The sequence below is a fragment of the Platalea leucorodia genome (assembly GCF_965183815.1).
Source record: "Platalea leucorodia genome assembly, chromosome: 8".
NCBI lineage: Eukaryota > Metazoa > Chordata > Aves > Pelecaniformes > Threskiornithidae > Platalea > Platalea leucorodia.
Genome location: NC_138830.1, coordinates 19,548,075 through 19,562,731, shown reverse-complemented (window position 1 = coordinate 19,562,731; position 14,657 = coordinate 19,548,075). Strand labels below are relative to the sequence as shown.

The following is a 14,657-nucleotide window of genomic DNA, read 5'->3' as shown; positions in this document are numbered from 1 at the left end:
TCCATAACATTCTGCTACGTAAACGCTACATTTTGCTATTTTGAAGTAACAAGTAATTCAGAATTTGTGATCAGGAACTACAGGAGAGGAATCAGTAATTAGGACAGCACAAACTTGTCTGAGGAAATGAAAATTAATCCCATCTTTCAGTGACTGTTCAGCCAACATCTCCATCATTTACCTACAGTGCCTGCAAGAATCAGAAATGGAACAACAGCCATCATTTCAGCAGAACTGCCCAAACTTTATTTCTCTGGGTATCACCATTAGAGAACGAGTACCATGAAAAAGCACATTGTACCATGCCAGGGAAGGCAGCAGACATTACCAGCCCTATGGCATGGTAGGTGCAGGCACAACAAAAGACATTCTGTTGCACCTATATCTTCTCCAGGACAGAGAAGACTCTTTTTTTTTTTTTTTCCTTTTTTAATATCAGTATGAAGGCTCTTGCATATCACATGCATCACTGCTGTCACTGACTCCCAAACACCTTGTCAATCACTTGCATAGGAATCATCAGCTAAACTGGGAAGCTACTGGAAGACCATAGTCTCCTTGCACTAGTAATTTTCAAGGTATTTCAGCAAAATGACTGAATGTTACTTATGCTTGGGCACCAGTGCTCCCCTGGTGTGCAGCCTGTACAGAGGGCTTCCGAGCTCCCAGTTTGTCTCTGAAGCCGAGATGTCTCCTCTCTTGCTTGTTTCCTGTTCTCCAGGGGTTAAAATTTCCTTTTCCAGCATGGCAATCTTCTCTTCAAAATGAAGGCCAGCTACGCTGAAGATGAATTACCATCCAGTGTTTTAATTTAAAAAATTCCCTCACTGATACACATCAGCTGTCGCTCTAGATGTCTTTTTGCATCTCTTGTACACAGCGCAGGGCATGGGAAGCTTGAGTCAGAAATGAAGCAAGCAAGTCACAGCTTCAGCCATGGCATTTTGAGCTCCCCACCTCCCTTCCACTCCTCTACAGTCACTTAGAAACTGATGAACAGCAAGACCTCAGCTGAGATATGCCATAAGAGGAGCAACAAACTCAATCTTCTACCTCCGTCTACACTTCCTGAGGTTCTTTGATTCTCTCAACCAAGACACGTGTCTTCTCCACAACTCTGGGCACAGCGTTTAAACATGCACGTTACTAGTGAGATAAAGACGTCCAGGATCTTGTGAGGAGAATGCAGGGCAGCTTTGGGTTGGGTTTGCCTTTTTTTTTTTTTTTCTTTTTTTTTTTTCTTTTTTTTTTTTCAGTGAAGTAAGGGCAGAAGGAACCCATACAATCACTGTCTTAGTCTCCTCCCCTCCACGTTTGAGCTTTTTTACTCCTTCAGGGAACTGTTCCATTAAAGGAAAGCTCCCATTCACAGACTAGTTACGTGTTTTATTGACTGGCAAAGCCAGCTTATGGAGTTCCTGCCCCATAGTTATGTCTGAACAAATATTTGTGCACCACACTGGAAGCCAGACTGCTGAAATTGCACAAGAACCAAGGCTGACAGATCATTCACGTTTTTTCTATTCGCACAGATTTTATACTTCAAAGAGAGCTTGTTCAATGCTTAGGTACCCTAGTGGGTTAGAAATACCCTACCTACACAGATGGGGGAGGGAAAAAAAAAAGAAAAAAAAAGAAGAAATACAGTAAATTAAAGTTGTAGATGTTCCCAGACTATTACCTTCCTGCATTTTATAACACGTATCATCAGACAGTTCAAATGTGCAAGTGCACTTCAACAGCTCTACTAGCCGTAAAGCGTACAACATAACTCCATTCTTCCTGAAGCGTATCTTATTTGAAAATTTAACAGGTCATTTCTTCCACATCCCCAGCTTCCAAAAAAAATGGAATTTTACAACAGTTGACAAAATGTACAAAGGCAAATCTTCTGTGATACAGCACAGGAATGGTACGTTTCACCTTACGGCTCAGGTGGCTGACACCAGATCCTTTAACTACACTCCCAAATTATTACAAGCAGTTGAACACACACAAACTTTCACTGTCTCACCTACCTGATCAAAAACTACTCTGAAGAAAATACACTTTGCAATTACCCAAGGTTAAATCTCTAATAATAGTCTTCAGAGAACATGACCTAGATATGTCAAACATGATCAGAGAGATATATATCAAGACATCTTTTAGTTAGTTAAGAGTGCCAGGCTTATTTAAATCTCCTTTATCTGTTCACACCTTGGCTTTTGTTATATTTTCCATCATTTCTGTAAGCAGAGAGTAAAGCTATTAAACTTGAGAACCTTTTTTTTTTTTGTTTTAAGTTACCAACACCTCTCCTTTACTACCTCTGTCTCATGTATTCAGAATAATCATCAGGATGATGACCATTTAACAACAATCCAGAATGATGTAAAAATAGAATGATGCTATTTACTTTTACGAACAGGTACTCTAACATATCAGATTACATAAAGATGACCAAAAGCCAGCTTTTAGCGTTCTGACAAATTGGGAATTCAGATGTATTTGTTAATATTAAGATATTTGTGTTGCAGCTCTTCCCACAAAATGAAAAACACAGGATCTCCTGTAATAAGCCACAATAATTTTGCCATTTGAAATTTCCTTTTACAAAATATTCTTTACACTACACAATTTTATGGGAATCTATACTTAGTAAGTCAAATTATGAAACTAATGAACCTCATTTTTAATCAAATTTATAACTATCGCAGTAGTAGAGTGTAAAGAACAAAATACTGCAGTTTAAAAAAAAAACCTGTGTGAATATAGTTCTCCTTTCATTATATGTATTTTATGAAACCAAGGGGTTTTAATGTTAAAATTCACTCATTCTTATTTATCTTGTACTTAATTCAGATTCCTACCTGTGGTTTACTGCTGTGGTTGTGACAGGGATGCTAGAAGACAAAGAATTCAGGAAAGAAGAGCTGGAGGCAAATTCTGCTTACCTTACCATACACATCATCCTGCTAAGGTCAGCAGAATATCCACTTAATATTTAAAAAAAAATAAAAAAAAAAATCTAATCACAAGTAAGGAACACATGCACTTTCTAAAGAGTGTTGTCTATCCCAGTAATAAAGATCAAAAGAAAAATATAGAAGTAAAAACACCTTCAGAAAACTGCAGTACCATGCAAAATGAGCACCTCTAGAATAAACTTACATATTTATCCAGGCTCTCCGCATTTCTCTACGCTCATCCTCAAACTTTCCCATACCACCATCCCAATTCTCTTCAGATCATGATCACCTTGCAATTTTCTCCACCCATGTCATCATATCACAGTTTCTCTGTGTCCCCGAAGTAATTTCTGTGTCTCATTTCTATCTTCCTCCCATACCAATCTCTACAACTATGCCCCAGCCTATACCTCTAATTCCTCATTATCTTAGGTCGGCATCCCATAGTCTCTCTTCTAGCCACAGCATGGGTCCCATGAACAGCATTTCCCCCCTTTTCCCTCCTATCTCTTAAGAGTACTGTATTTCATAACTCTATAAATCAAATGCAATAATTAGTTTCCAATAAAACTGGGCACAGAGGTTAAATCTAGTATCAAATTCGTTTTGGAAAAGAATAGGTATTTCTCTTCCATATCACGGGACACCAAAATACTTTTTTAAAAAGTTTATGTTGACAAGTGACTTTTTCGTACAATAATCAGTACTGAACAGATCCACTTTCAGAGCTTCAATAAACTGGAAAAACCCACACCACTTTCTTCACAAACAAGCTATTATACAGTTACTGCAACTTGTTCAAAAGAATATTCACATACATTGTACCTTCGGCACTTGCATTCGTGTATTTATAAAGTCATGAAAACTGTACAGTCCTAATGAATATCAAAATTTCAGCTATTATAAAGCACTTGTGAAACAACGCATCATACTCAAGATATTGGTCAAACAACATTCCTACTCCACAGCTGCTTGCTGCATTTTAGTTAAGAGCTGTAATTCTCTATTTACGAGTGTTATCTAAGGAAACATATGATCTCTCCACAGCTGCTAGTCAAAAATGAGCATCATCCTTGCCCTGCAATGTCCTGTTTCATTTTCAAATTTAAACCACATTCAGAAACCAGTTTAAACATTGACTAAATATGAAACCTATGTGCTAAAGAAGTCCAGATAATACTTCATAATCGACTGAATTAGTTTATAAATCATACAGTTCCAATTTTTAAGCCAGGAAAACAAAAAAAAAAAGTCCAAGAAACTTGTCATTAAAATCAAGGTGGGTGTGGGGAAATAATCAATATTACAATTTAATGTAGCTAGATTAAAGGAACTGATCTACTGTTTAAATTACAAGAAAAACCCCAACGAACCCTCAAAAAAACCAAAAACATTAATTATAAGCTTGTGGTCTTGTTAAACAGGAGAACTGCAAATACACAAGTATGTGGAGACACAGGCTCAATTTCGGCAAATAATTAGGTATGGGGAAAACCTGGTGTGTGCATACAGTAAGAAATGCACTGTTTTGTCTACAGTAATACCCATAAAGCACGGAAAACTTTCATAACTTACTGGTATTTACCTTGGTGCTGACCCAAAACTACAAAAACTTCTGTTCTTTCAGTTCTGGAAACAACTTCCCCAAAAAAACTTATTTTAATTGTACACGTCTTGTTTTGGCATTTGCTGTGCTTCAGTCATTCCACCTTAAGTTTTTAACTTGAGGAAACAAAACCATTTATTGAAAACTATTAAAGAATAAAAAAGCAAGCAATGTCCCAACAAAAAAAAAAAAAATCCATGTATATTATACGAGAATTACATGAGTAATTTTCTGTTTACCATCGTGTATTTTCACAAAAGCCAAACAAATCTTTAGCTCTTCCCCTTAGTAGTCCCTTGCTTTAACTGGAAACAGACAAAAGGCATAACAACCATATAGATGCCGTTGTACTGTATTCCATTTTCTTACATCACCAAAAAAACCCAAACCACCCATGCACTGGGTAAAATAGGCATCATTAAAGCTGCGAGTGAGCCAAGTTACCACTTGCTCACACTACAGATATTCTATTTGGTGTTATTAGCACTCACTTTCACGAGTTCTCAGACTCATCAGCAAAATGGAAATGAGAGGAATAATGGCTTTGCTTTGAAGCTCCAGAGATCAAAGCCACATACCTGGATTCATGCTACTATCCTACTACAGCCTTTCCTGTTTCTCCGGAGCCAACATCTAATGGTTTCCTTTTTGGAATATTTTTTGACTATATACTCAGAACACAAGCTATCAGTGGTTCATCTTCAAAACCCTGCTCATTCTAGGAGCCTTCTCTTCTCACAGCAATCCCATAAGCAGGATCCACAGCATATCCACATCATCTGCTCATCCGTGCATGCAAAACAGGAGGAAAACGCCTTACAGCAACACTGCTCTCCCCTCTCCCTAGCTCTCACCTCACTTTCTCCATGTCATAGGCCTGCGTTTCCCAGCATGATTTGGCCGCTGCAGCAACATGGCCTTCCAGCTACAGCATAACAGTCCACTTATCAGAGAATCCAAGCACCAAAGAGTCACCGGCTAGGCTAGGCATGCACACCAGTACCCAATTCTCTGAAGCAGAGGGAAGCATTTGGGCAGGGGAGCATGCAGGACTGCACTGAAAATGCTGCACTTCTAACAGGATGAGAGAAGAGAGCTAGAAAGGCTAGGGCAGGGCCAGCTGTCAGGAAACAGCCAAGAATATATGACAGGGAAGGCAATGGGATTGCAGAGTGCAGAGGAATGCTGTGGGTACAAGAGAAATGTTTTTTAATTAAATTTGGAAAACAATGTGATTATTTCAGCCAGTATCTTTAATGCTAGGAGAAACAAGTACACTTGGAAGAGGTTAAAAATACTTCAGAATGTAACACCTGAGCACCTTGAGGTGGCTGCGGGGGAGGACAGGGGAGCAGGGATGAGGAGACTTGCAGCAAAGCAGCAACAATCATTTTACCCATCAGGAGATGAATAGCCAACATTTGGGGTCCTTGTCTTGTAGTCTGGAACAACAGAAAATTCCAGAATGGCCAAAAGAAGAGCTATCCAGATAGTTTTGGCCTCTGGGGTGGGGTGGAAAGCTGCTCTATGGAGAGGAGGGGGAAAAAAAAGAGCACATGCAGTCCCTTTGCCACTTCTGAGATTAAAAGTATAAATAATAACCCACGAAAGAGATGGAGAGCAAAGAAAGGGTACTTAATGCAGCCTTCCCCATCCCTTGTTCTGATACCTGCGGCTTCACCTCTCCCTTCCCAGGTCCAGATGTTCTCTCATCTCTGCCATACCTGCAAACATACCAAGTAGCTTTTCCTTCCTCTTTCACATTGCTCAGACACCAACAGGAGAGACACCAACCACAGCCTCCCCACTCTCAGCCAGAGCCTGACCAGCCTCACTTGCCAAGAGGAACACGGGGGTTTGCTGGCCCAGGCCAAGGCAGCACAGCCCCCTTGGCTGCTCGTTGGAAAGGGCGTGCAAAGCTTCGGGGAACTGGAGCACCCTCACTGCACATGGAGTTTTCAGAACAGTTTAGCTGAAGGTGCTCAACAACTTTTTCAGGCATGTGCAAACAGACTGTTTGCAGGCCTGTAAATCACTCACCTCCAGGCAGATTTTCTCAAGAATGGCATAAGGTATAACCTACATGGGCCGATTCCCCTGCCAAACCTGAGTTCCACCTCCAAAGCAAAAAAGGTGCAAGGACATGTCAAAAAACAGCTGTAAAAATGGTTTAACACGGACAAAATGTTCTTTGTTTTGTTTTGTTTTTTTCCTTAACACACTCAACAACAGATGAGCTAGTCAGGCTGAATTTTGCAAGGGAAGTTTCAGCTGATGGTAAGAAATCTAGCCTAGGAAATAAGAGTCCAAAGGGTTAATGTCTGAGAAAGCTACAAGCAACTAACACAGCTTTATAGTGGGAAGGGAAAGGGAACAGCCATGGCTACAAACTCCCCATATAATTATAGCCTATCTCTTCCCCTGCCTCCCCGAAGAAGCTGTGCTTGCTCAATCCAATTCTAATTTGGGGAAATAAGAACCAACTTCAAACAGCAATTACTCTATTAGACCCTACCTTTCACAACGCTGCTCTGAAAAACATCTACATAATATTTTTCAGCATGTTCTTATATCGGGTCTGATCCTCCACTGAACAGCATAATCACAGCAGGTATCTACCTACCACCATGATGGAGAACATTGCCACAGCTTTTATGTTAAAGATGACACACAGGATCAATTCAATAAGCTGTCTACAGCAAAAGTAAACAGTTCATTTGGAAAAAACCTCTGTAAGTAAACAGTTATGACACTGCTCCCCGCCAGACCTGCATTCTCATACTCTTGCACACGTTTATTATTCATCCACAAGCTGACAGAGGATTTTCTCTCACACTTGCTCCCCCAATCTTAGCACACATCAGGGGAAAAAAGAAGTGATGCCCCTAGCAATGTGACTTATAGCACAACATGCTGTATCCTCCGGCAAAAATCCCCTCCTGAAGAGTTCATAGACCATCGCTGCCCTAAGCAGATACAGATTCCCAGGGTAAGGAGCAGCATCTCACCGACAGTCTAGACAGGCTCTTGCAAGCACATCCCAGAGCAGCGAAAGGGTGTGGCAGTGTAGGTCTGGTCACAGACACCGTACTGTGACAGCCAGCACGCTCCTGTCAGACAGCCACAAAAACGATCATTTCCTACCAGTTACCATTTGAATCAGACCAGCAATATCTGCACCGATCTTAAATCTTACCTCGAACTTTGGAATTAACCTGGTATTCATAGGTCACGTAAGACTAACACCTAATATTGCATTGCTCCAACAGGCAACAGCAGCAAGTGCTAAGTAGCAAAGGCGAAGAGATTGTTTTGCTTTTGTTCAGGTTATAAGGAGGGAAAACATAGGAAAATGGCGAACATACGATCCCAGGCATCGTACCAAGACCAGCCCTCAGCGTTCCCTTGAGCCAAATGCACAAGCAACACAAATAGTAAGTTTATTACACTTACAACGTAAACAGTGGTATGAGATTCATCTCCTAATGTCATTGCACTTATTCCTAATAACTACTTAAACTACTGTGATTGCTGCTGCTCAAGTGTGTAGAAAACTGCTAAAATTGAGTGTCGCAACAAGATTAACTGGGTAGCTATCTGTTAGTGCTTGTCTGCACCGAAATGGTCTTCGCCTTTCATGAAAGGACTCACACAGGTGCACTGTACTTGGTGAGCTCTAAACAAGATGTATGTTATGTGCTGCATAACATACTCTGCTTCCCACGTAGCAGAAACATCACGTTGCTTGCCACAACACTCCTACGCATCTTACGCACCTGTAGTCAACGTGGCACAGCCTGGCAGAAGTTTTTCCAGAATTAAAAATGAAAAGTTTCAAGGAAATACAGAACACCTCAGTCAATGCCAAAGACACAGTTCATATAGCCCATTTCTTATGCAGTTTGTAACACTGTTGTGAGAGTGGGGCAGCCGCACTTAGTATCAGTTGAAACACAAGTGACAGATACAACGCTTTGAAGTCTTTCAAGTTCGAAGCACCTTCCAAACAAAACTGAATTAAGACTCATCACAACCCTGTGAGGTAGATGCCGTTAGCTGTGTTTTGCACATGGGAAAGCAACCACGCACACGGCACGGTTGACTGCTTCACCCTTGGCCGCAAGAGTGATTACTGACAAGACGAGGATTACCATGGGAACTCCCTGTTTCCAGCCCTATGCTACAGCTAATTCACTTTTTCCCGCCCCCACAGACACTTTTGAAGCACACCTAATTCTGAAAAGTAAAGAAACGTGGCAACATGGGAAGCACAGCGTGGCATCCCCGCCCCATCAGGAGCACCCAGCGTGCCTGGGAGGCGACACCCGCCTGCCCGTGCCGGCGAGAGCCCGCGGCTGGGCCGCCCGCAGGGATGCTGTGCTCCCGGACGCCTCTACCACCGGCACGGGCTGCAGCCACCACAGCCGAAACGCACACGGCAACCAGCCCAGCGTGTCACGGCCGCCGCTGCTCGGGCGGCGGCATCTGCCGAAGCCCCCGGGGGGAAGATGCCGCGGGCCGCCAGCCCGCCCCGCCGCCCCACGCTCTGCGAGCCGGCAGCCCCCGCGGGGAGAAACCGCAACCAGCGGCCCCGGGCCACCGCCCCTCGGCCCCCGCCCCGGCCCCCTCCCCTCCCCTCCCGGCGGCACCCGGGGCCGCTGGCCTCCCCGAGCGGAGCCGCGGCTCCCCCCGCCCCGCCCCCGGCTCACCTTCCCCGGCGGGCGCCCGGCTCCTACATCTCCTCCCGCTTCTGGAAGCTGATGCTGGCGTACGCGCTTAGGTCGTCGCCGGAGTGGCCGGGGCCGCGCGGCTGGCCCGGGGGCTTCGGCGGCGGCGGCTGCCTCCCCCCCGGCAGCGCGGCGCCCTCGGCGGGCGGGGGGAGGTGGTGGTGGCGGCGGTGGCTGAAGTCCTTCACCAAGTCCAGGTCGATGTAGTTCAGCCCGTTCTCCAGGGCGGGCGCGGCCCCCGGCTCCCGGCGGGCGGCGGGGGCGCCGGCCGCCTCCCCCGCGGCGGGCCGCAGCCAGACGTTCTCGAAGGAGGCCGAGCTGTGGCGCTTCACCTCCTCGGCGCCCCCCGCGCCGCCGCAGGGGAAGGGCGCCCCGAGCCCGCCGCCGCCCGCCGCTCCGCGGGCGGCGCTCGGCGTGGAGGAGAAGGTCTCGGAGCTGTGCCGCCGCCGGCCGCCCTGCGGGTCGGCACGGATCACCTTGGCGCTCTGGTTGCGGCCGGGGCTGAGGCTGACGCGGGTGAAGGCGCTGCCCGCGCCGGGGCCCCCCAGCAGGGAGGAGGCGCGCGGCGGCGCCGCCGACAGCTCGGCCGGCGGCCGCGGCAGCTCCGGCGAAGCCGTCGTCGCCGCCGCCGCCGCCGGGGGCTTCTCGGCGGCGGAGCGGCCCGCCCGCACGTCGGCGTAGCTGAGCAGGAGGGCGGGCGAGCAGGGGGACGGGCTGTCGGCGCAGTCCGAGCAGGGGCCCCCGCCGGCGGCGGCGCCCCCCAGCTGCATCGTCACGTAGTCCCGGCCGCCGGGGGCCGCGCCGCGGCCGGGCCGGGCCGCGGGGGCCGCCCGCGCGGCGGCGAAGCCGGCGGGGCAGGGGGCCCGCGGCGGCCCCAGCTCCATGTTCATGTACTCCTCGGCGGCCTCGCTGCCCGGCGGCGGCGGCAGGCCCAGCCCCAGGGCGCCCGAGGGGAAGGCCGGCTTCTCGCCGGCGATGAACTCGATGTTGACGTACTCGCCGGGGCTCTTGGGCTCCGGGGGCAGCAGGAGCGGGGGCTGCTCCCGGGCCCGCGGCAGGGTGCTGGCCTTGGGGCCGCCCAGCGACAGGCGCGTCGGTCGCGCCAGGCGGCCCTTGGTCTGCACGGCCGTGTCCACCTTGCGCGGGGGCTGCGCTTGCGGCGGGGGGCCGCCCTCGGTGCCGCCGCCGCCGCCGCCCAGGCTGTCGCTGCTGGTGGAGGAGGAGGAGTCCTCGGCGGCGTAGAGGAGGCGGCCGGAGCCGAGGGCGATGCGGGGCTGGGGGCTGCCCTCCTCGCCCGCCGCCGCCGGCCCGCCGCCGCCCCGCCGGTGCACGTGCTTGAAGGAGCGCGGCAGCGAGAAGTAGGAGTAGATGGGTTTGTGGTGGGCCGCGGCGGCGGCCTCCTCGACGCCCGGCTGCCCCGCGGCGCCGAAGTAGCAGTCAGGCGGGGTGCTGGTGGTGGAGCCGCTGGCCGGGGACATGTTGATGTAGTCGCTGCCGCCGCAGGGGAGCTTCCCTTCGTTGCTCTCCACCGAGAGTTTCGGGTGGTGGCCGGCGCCATTCGTCCAGATCTTGCCGTAGCCCGCGGAGCCGCTGTCGGGGGAGTAGCTGCCGCTGGGGGACATCATCATGTAGCCGTTGGAGTCCACCGTGGCGGGAGGGTGGCGGCCCCCCCTGCCAGGGTTGATGATCTGCTGTGGGGCCGACACGCTCTTAGGACTCATGGGCATGTAGTCACCACCCTTGGGGGGGCCCCCGCCGCTGGGCACGGGGGCTACACCGGGAGACATGGGCATGTAGCCGTCATCCGTGTGCGGGGCAGAGTTGGTCCGATGATGGCCACTGTCCAGGTGGTGCATCTCCAGACACTCCTCTGGGTAGGAGTGAGTGGGCACAAAGGCTGAGTGCCGGTAGGAGGGCAGCCGGCCGCCGCCGCAGGGGTAAGAAGGCAGCATCTCCGTGTACTCCTCAATGGAGGCCACCGAAGACTGCGAGGGTGTCTTCTGGTGGGAGATGGTGGGCGAAGTGCCTGCAGAGTGAGTCCGCTTCCTGAATGCCTTCTCCAAGTCGGCAACCTCCTCGCTACCACCTCGCGGACAGCACGGCGTACCAGCGTAGCGGGGCTGCTGCTGCGGGTGGCAGGTGCGCGGGATGAAGTGGCCGTTGGGGGCTGCCAGGCTGCAGCAAGAGGAGGTGGCCTTTCCCCCCATGCAGATGTAGTTGAGCTCTTCGTCGCCCCGAGCGGGTGGGGTGTGTCCCAATGAATCTGGGGTCACACTGCGAAAAGAGCTGCGAAAGTCACACGGGCTGGAACCATACTCATCAGAAGAAATAAATCCGCCATCGCTAGGGGAGCCAGAAACCGAAGCACTAGACCTCCGTGGAAACAGGCAGTCCGAGGTGGAGCCGTGGCCACTAGTGCTGCTGGATGACAGGCTGACTGGACTGGTGGCTGAGGGAGAGCAGCGTGAGGAAGGCATTGGGATGGACCGGCTGTGGTTGAGCGGAGGATGGAGCCTGGAGTTGCCACGGTGTCTATGCGAATGGGTCCGGTTGGCACTGGGACTAACTGGGCTACCATCCACAGAGGCAGGCCTCGACATCGTGCCTTCCCCGTCACTCGACGCTCGAACCCGGAAAGAGCTGGGTTTGCCGCCCGTACCTCCACCCCCACCACCGGCAGGAGAGGTGGCCGTGACACTCTCAGTCCTGGACCGGCGACTGAGCCCCACTTGGCTGGGTGGAGGGTTGTTGACATGGTGCCTGCTGCGAAGGGGCACAGAGATGGGGTTGGAACAGTTTGAGGAGGACTGGCTCTTGCTGCGGGGCCGGAATTCCTCGCTCATGGCTCGCATGGCCTCCAGGATGGTTTCGTGCATGTTCTGCGCCACCACCGAGTCATCCACCTGCATCCAGAACTCACCGGGCCCAGTGACAGCTGAGCGGCCCACCTCAATGAAGAAGAAGTTCTCAGAGTGACCACAGCGGCGGATATTGAGCAGCTGCAACACCACAGCAGCCGCATCTGAATTCAGCTTCACAAAGCTGATGGTCTTGTTAGTCAGGCACAGGCGGTAGATGCCAATCAGGTTCTTTGTCTGGCCTAGGCCCTTAGGCTTCAGAATTACTTGCCAAACTTCCTTAAAAGCCGGGCCAGGGGCCACCTCACCATAGCTGTCCTCACCTGCTTCCCCCAGTCCCGCGCTGCTGCCTCCAAAGGTGACGTCGCTGTGGTGGTGGTGGTGATGGTGATGGAGGTGGTGGTGGCCCTTGGCCCTGTTGTGCAACTGCAGCAGTGCTTGGTACCAGCTCTCCTGTTCAGGCTCGCTGTCAGCTGCAATGGCAAAGTGCTCGTCCTTGGTGTAGAGGGCCACCAGGTGCTTGTTCTTGGAGTCAGCCCGTTTGTTGATGTTGAAGCAGCTTTCTAGTGGGATGGAGCGCTTGGGGGCCCCTGACTTGTGTCTCCATTTCTTCTCATTCTCGTAATACTCCAGCCGGGCGGGTCCAGACTCGCTGGCTGCCCTCAGCACGAAAAAGCGTTTATGCATGCTCTTGGGTTTGCGCAAGTAACCCACCTTTCTGACATCTGAGAAGAAGCCCTCGTTATTATCTGTGGGGCTAGCCATGATGAGAGGCGGTGGAGCTGTTACTGCAGCTAGCAGTCCGCAAGACCCCAAAACAGCCAAGCCAGCCGGAAAAGACAACCACCTAAAACAAAATTCATGCAACAACAATTAAAAGAAAAAAAACCCAAACCAAAACAAAAAAGAAGCAAAACAGCTCAGGATCCTCTTTTGAGAACGGGACGGGGGAGGGACAGAAGCAGGGTGAGAGCAGCTGTTCGGTGGCAGAGGCAGCTTCCAGCACCAAATCAGAGTTTGCGTTGCTGTTTATGCCCAAATCGCCCTTAGATGGGTAAGCGCGTCCTTAAAAAGTCCAGTCCCGATCAGTCCAGACGAAAGTCTCGTCCCAAGAGCAGCCGCCGGGAAAGAGAAACGCATCTTCCCTCGCCGGGACCGGGCTCCGCCGGGGCCGGGAGCGGGGCGGGGGTCCCCTTCCTCCGCTCCTTGCACCCCTTCCCCGTCTCAAGTTTGCCTCCGCGAGTAGCGATTTCTGTTGCAGATTAAATATCCTCTCGGGGGCGGAGACTGTTTTGCGAAGTCCGGGCTTTGCACCCAAAAATACACGCTGCTTTTCCCCCCTCTCCCCCCTCCCAAAAAAAAGAGAAAACCAAAAAAAAAAAAAAAAAAAAAGAAGCCGCCCACAACACAGCCCCCCCCTCCCCAAATATCAGCGCTGAGGTTGCTGCTGCTTCTCCCGCTCGTGCGTGCGGAGGAGGCTGGCGACCCCATTCAGTCCCATCTCGTTAGGCAGAGAAAGTGCCATTTCCACACGCGGCGCAGCCCGGCAGCGGCGGGAGGGGAGGCAGCCCGGGTGCCGAAGGAACATCCTCTCTTCCTCCTCCTCTTCATTCCAGTCGGCAGCGCCTCAGCGGCCGGCGGCGCGGCCCCCTCCCGTGCCCCAGGCCGGCGGGGGAGCGGGCACCGCCGCGGCGACTCCCTCTCCGCCGGCTTCTTCACGGAGTTTCCCGGCGCCCCGCACCAAAACAGGCGGCGGGGGCCGCGCTCGCCGGTCCAGCCCCCTCCGCCCGCCGCGGCTCAGGCTCGCTCCAAGGAGAACAACACGTGACGGCGCCAGTGCGTGGACCATCCCCGGAGCCGCCGCCGCCGCCAGGCTCCCGGCCAGCCCAGCGCCGCGGCCCCGCGGCCCGCCCCGGCGCTCCCCGCCCTCCCTCCCTGCCCTCATTCAGCGCGGCCGCGGGGGCCGCCACCGCCGGGCCCGGCCCCGCGCCGCACCGCCCGCCGGGGGCCGCGCCCCCATTGGTGCCGCCGCCTGTCCGTCACCGCGGCGGCGGGGGGCGGCGCGTAGTAAGGAGGCGTAGACGCCATTCAGCGGCGTGTTATTTATAACCGCCGCCGGCGGCCTCTGCAGTGTGGCGGCGTTCGCCGCGGCGGGCCCGGCCCGGCGGGGCGGGGAGCCTCCGCCCTCCTGCCCGCGGCCCTTGTCGCCGGCCCCGCACGGCAGGGCAGGCCCGAGCGCAGAGCCGCCGCCGTTAACTGCCGCCCCTCAGGCGGCTGCCGGCGACGGGGTGGTTCCCGGGGCCGGGGGGGTCGGCAGGCCTCCCCGCCCGGCTGGGGCTCGTTCCGCCTCTGCGGAGCCGCCGCCGCCGGCGGAGACGCGGCCCGAAGCGGCGCGACCGGGCGCCGCCGGTGCGGCCCTTCCCCGGTAAAGGCCCGGCGAGCAGCGGGGGCTCGGCGCTGCCTCCGCGGCGTGCGGCCGAGGAGCGGCCCCCAGAGGAGCTTTTCCCCTGTAGTC

General features: G+C 52.2%; 1 protein-coding gene across 1 annotated transcript in view; it reads right to left on the bottom strand.

Moving 5' to 3' along the window:
- IRS1 (insulin receptor substrate 1) overlaps positions 1 to 12,907 on the bottom strand; it is a gene marked incomplete at its 5' end in the record, with an annotated part of 54,959 nt that extends 42,052 nt beyond the window's left edge. Inside the window, one exon of the mRNA XM_082320899.1 lies at positions 9,267 to 12,907. Within this exon, the coding sequence (XP_082177025.1) occupies positions 9,290 to 12,907 (3,618 nt within the window). The 3' untranslated portion in view covers positions 9,267 to 9,289. The remainder of the gene's footprint in view (positions 1 to 9,266) is intronic.
- Positions 12,908 to 14,657: the final 1,750 nt, after the last annotated feature.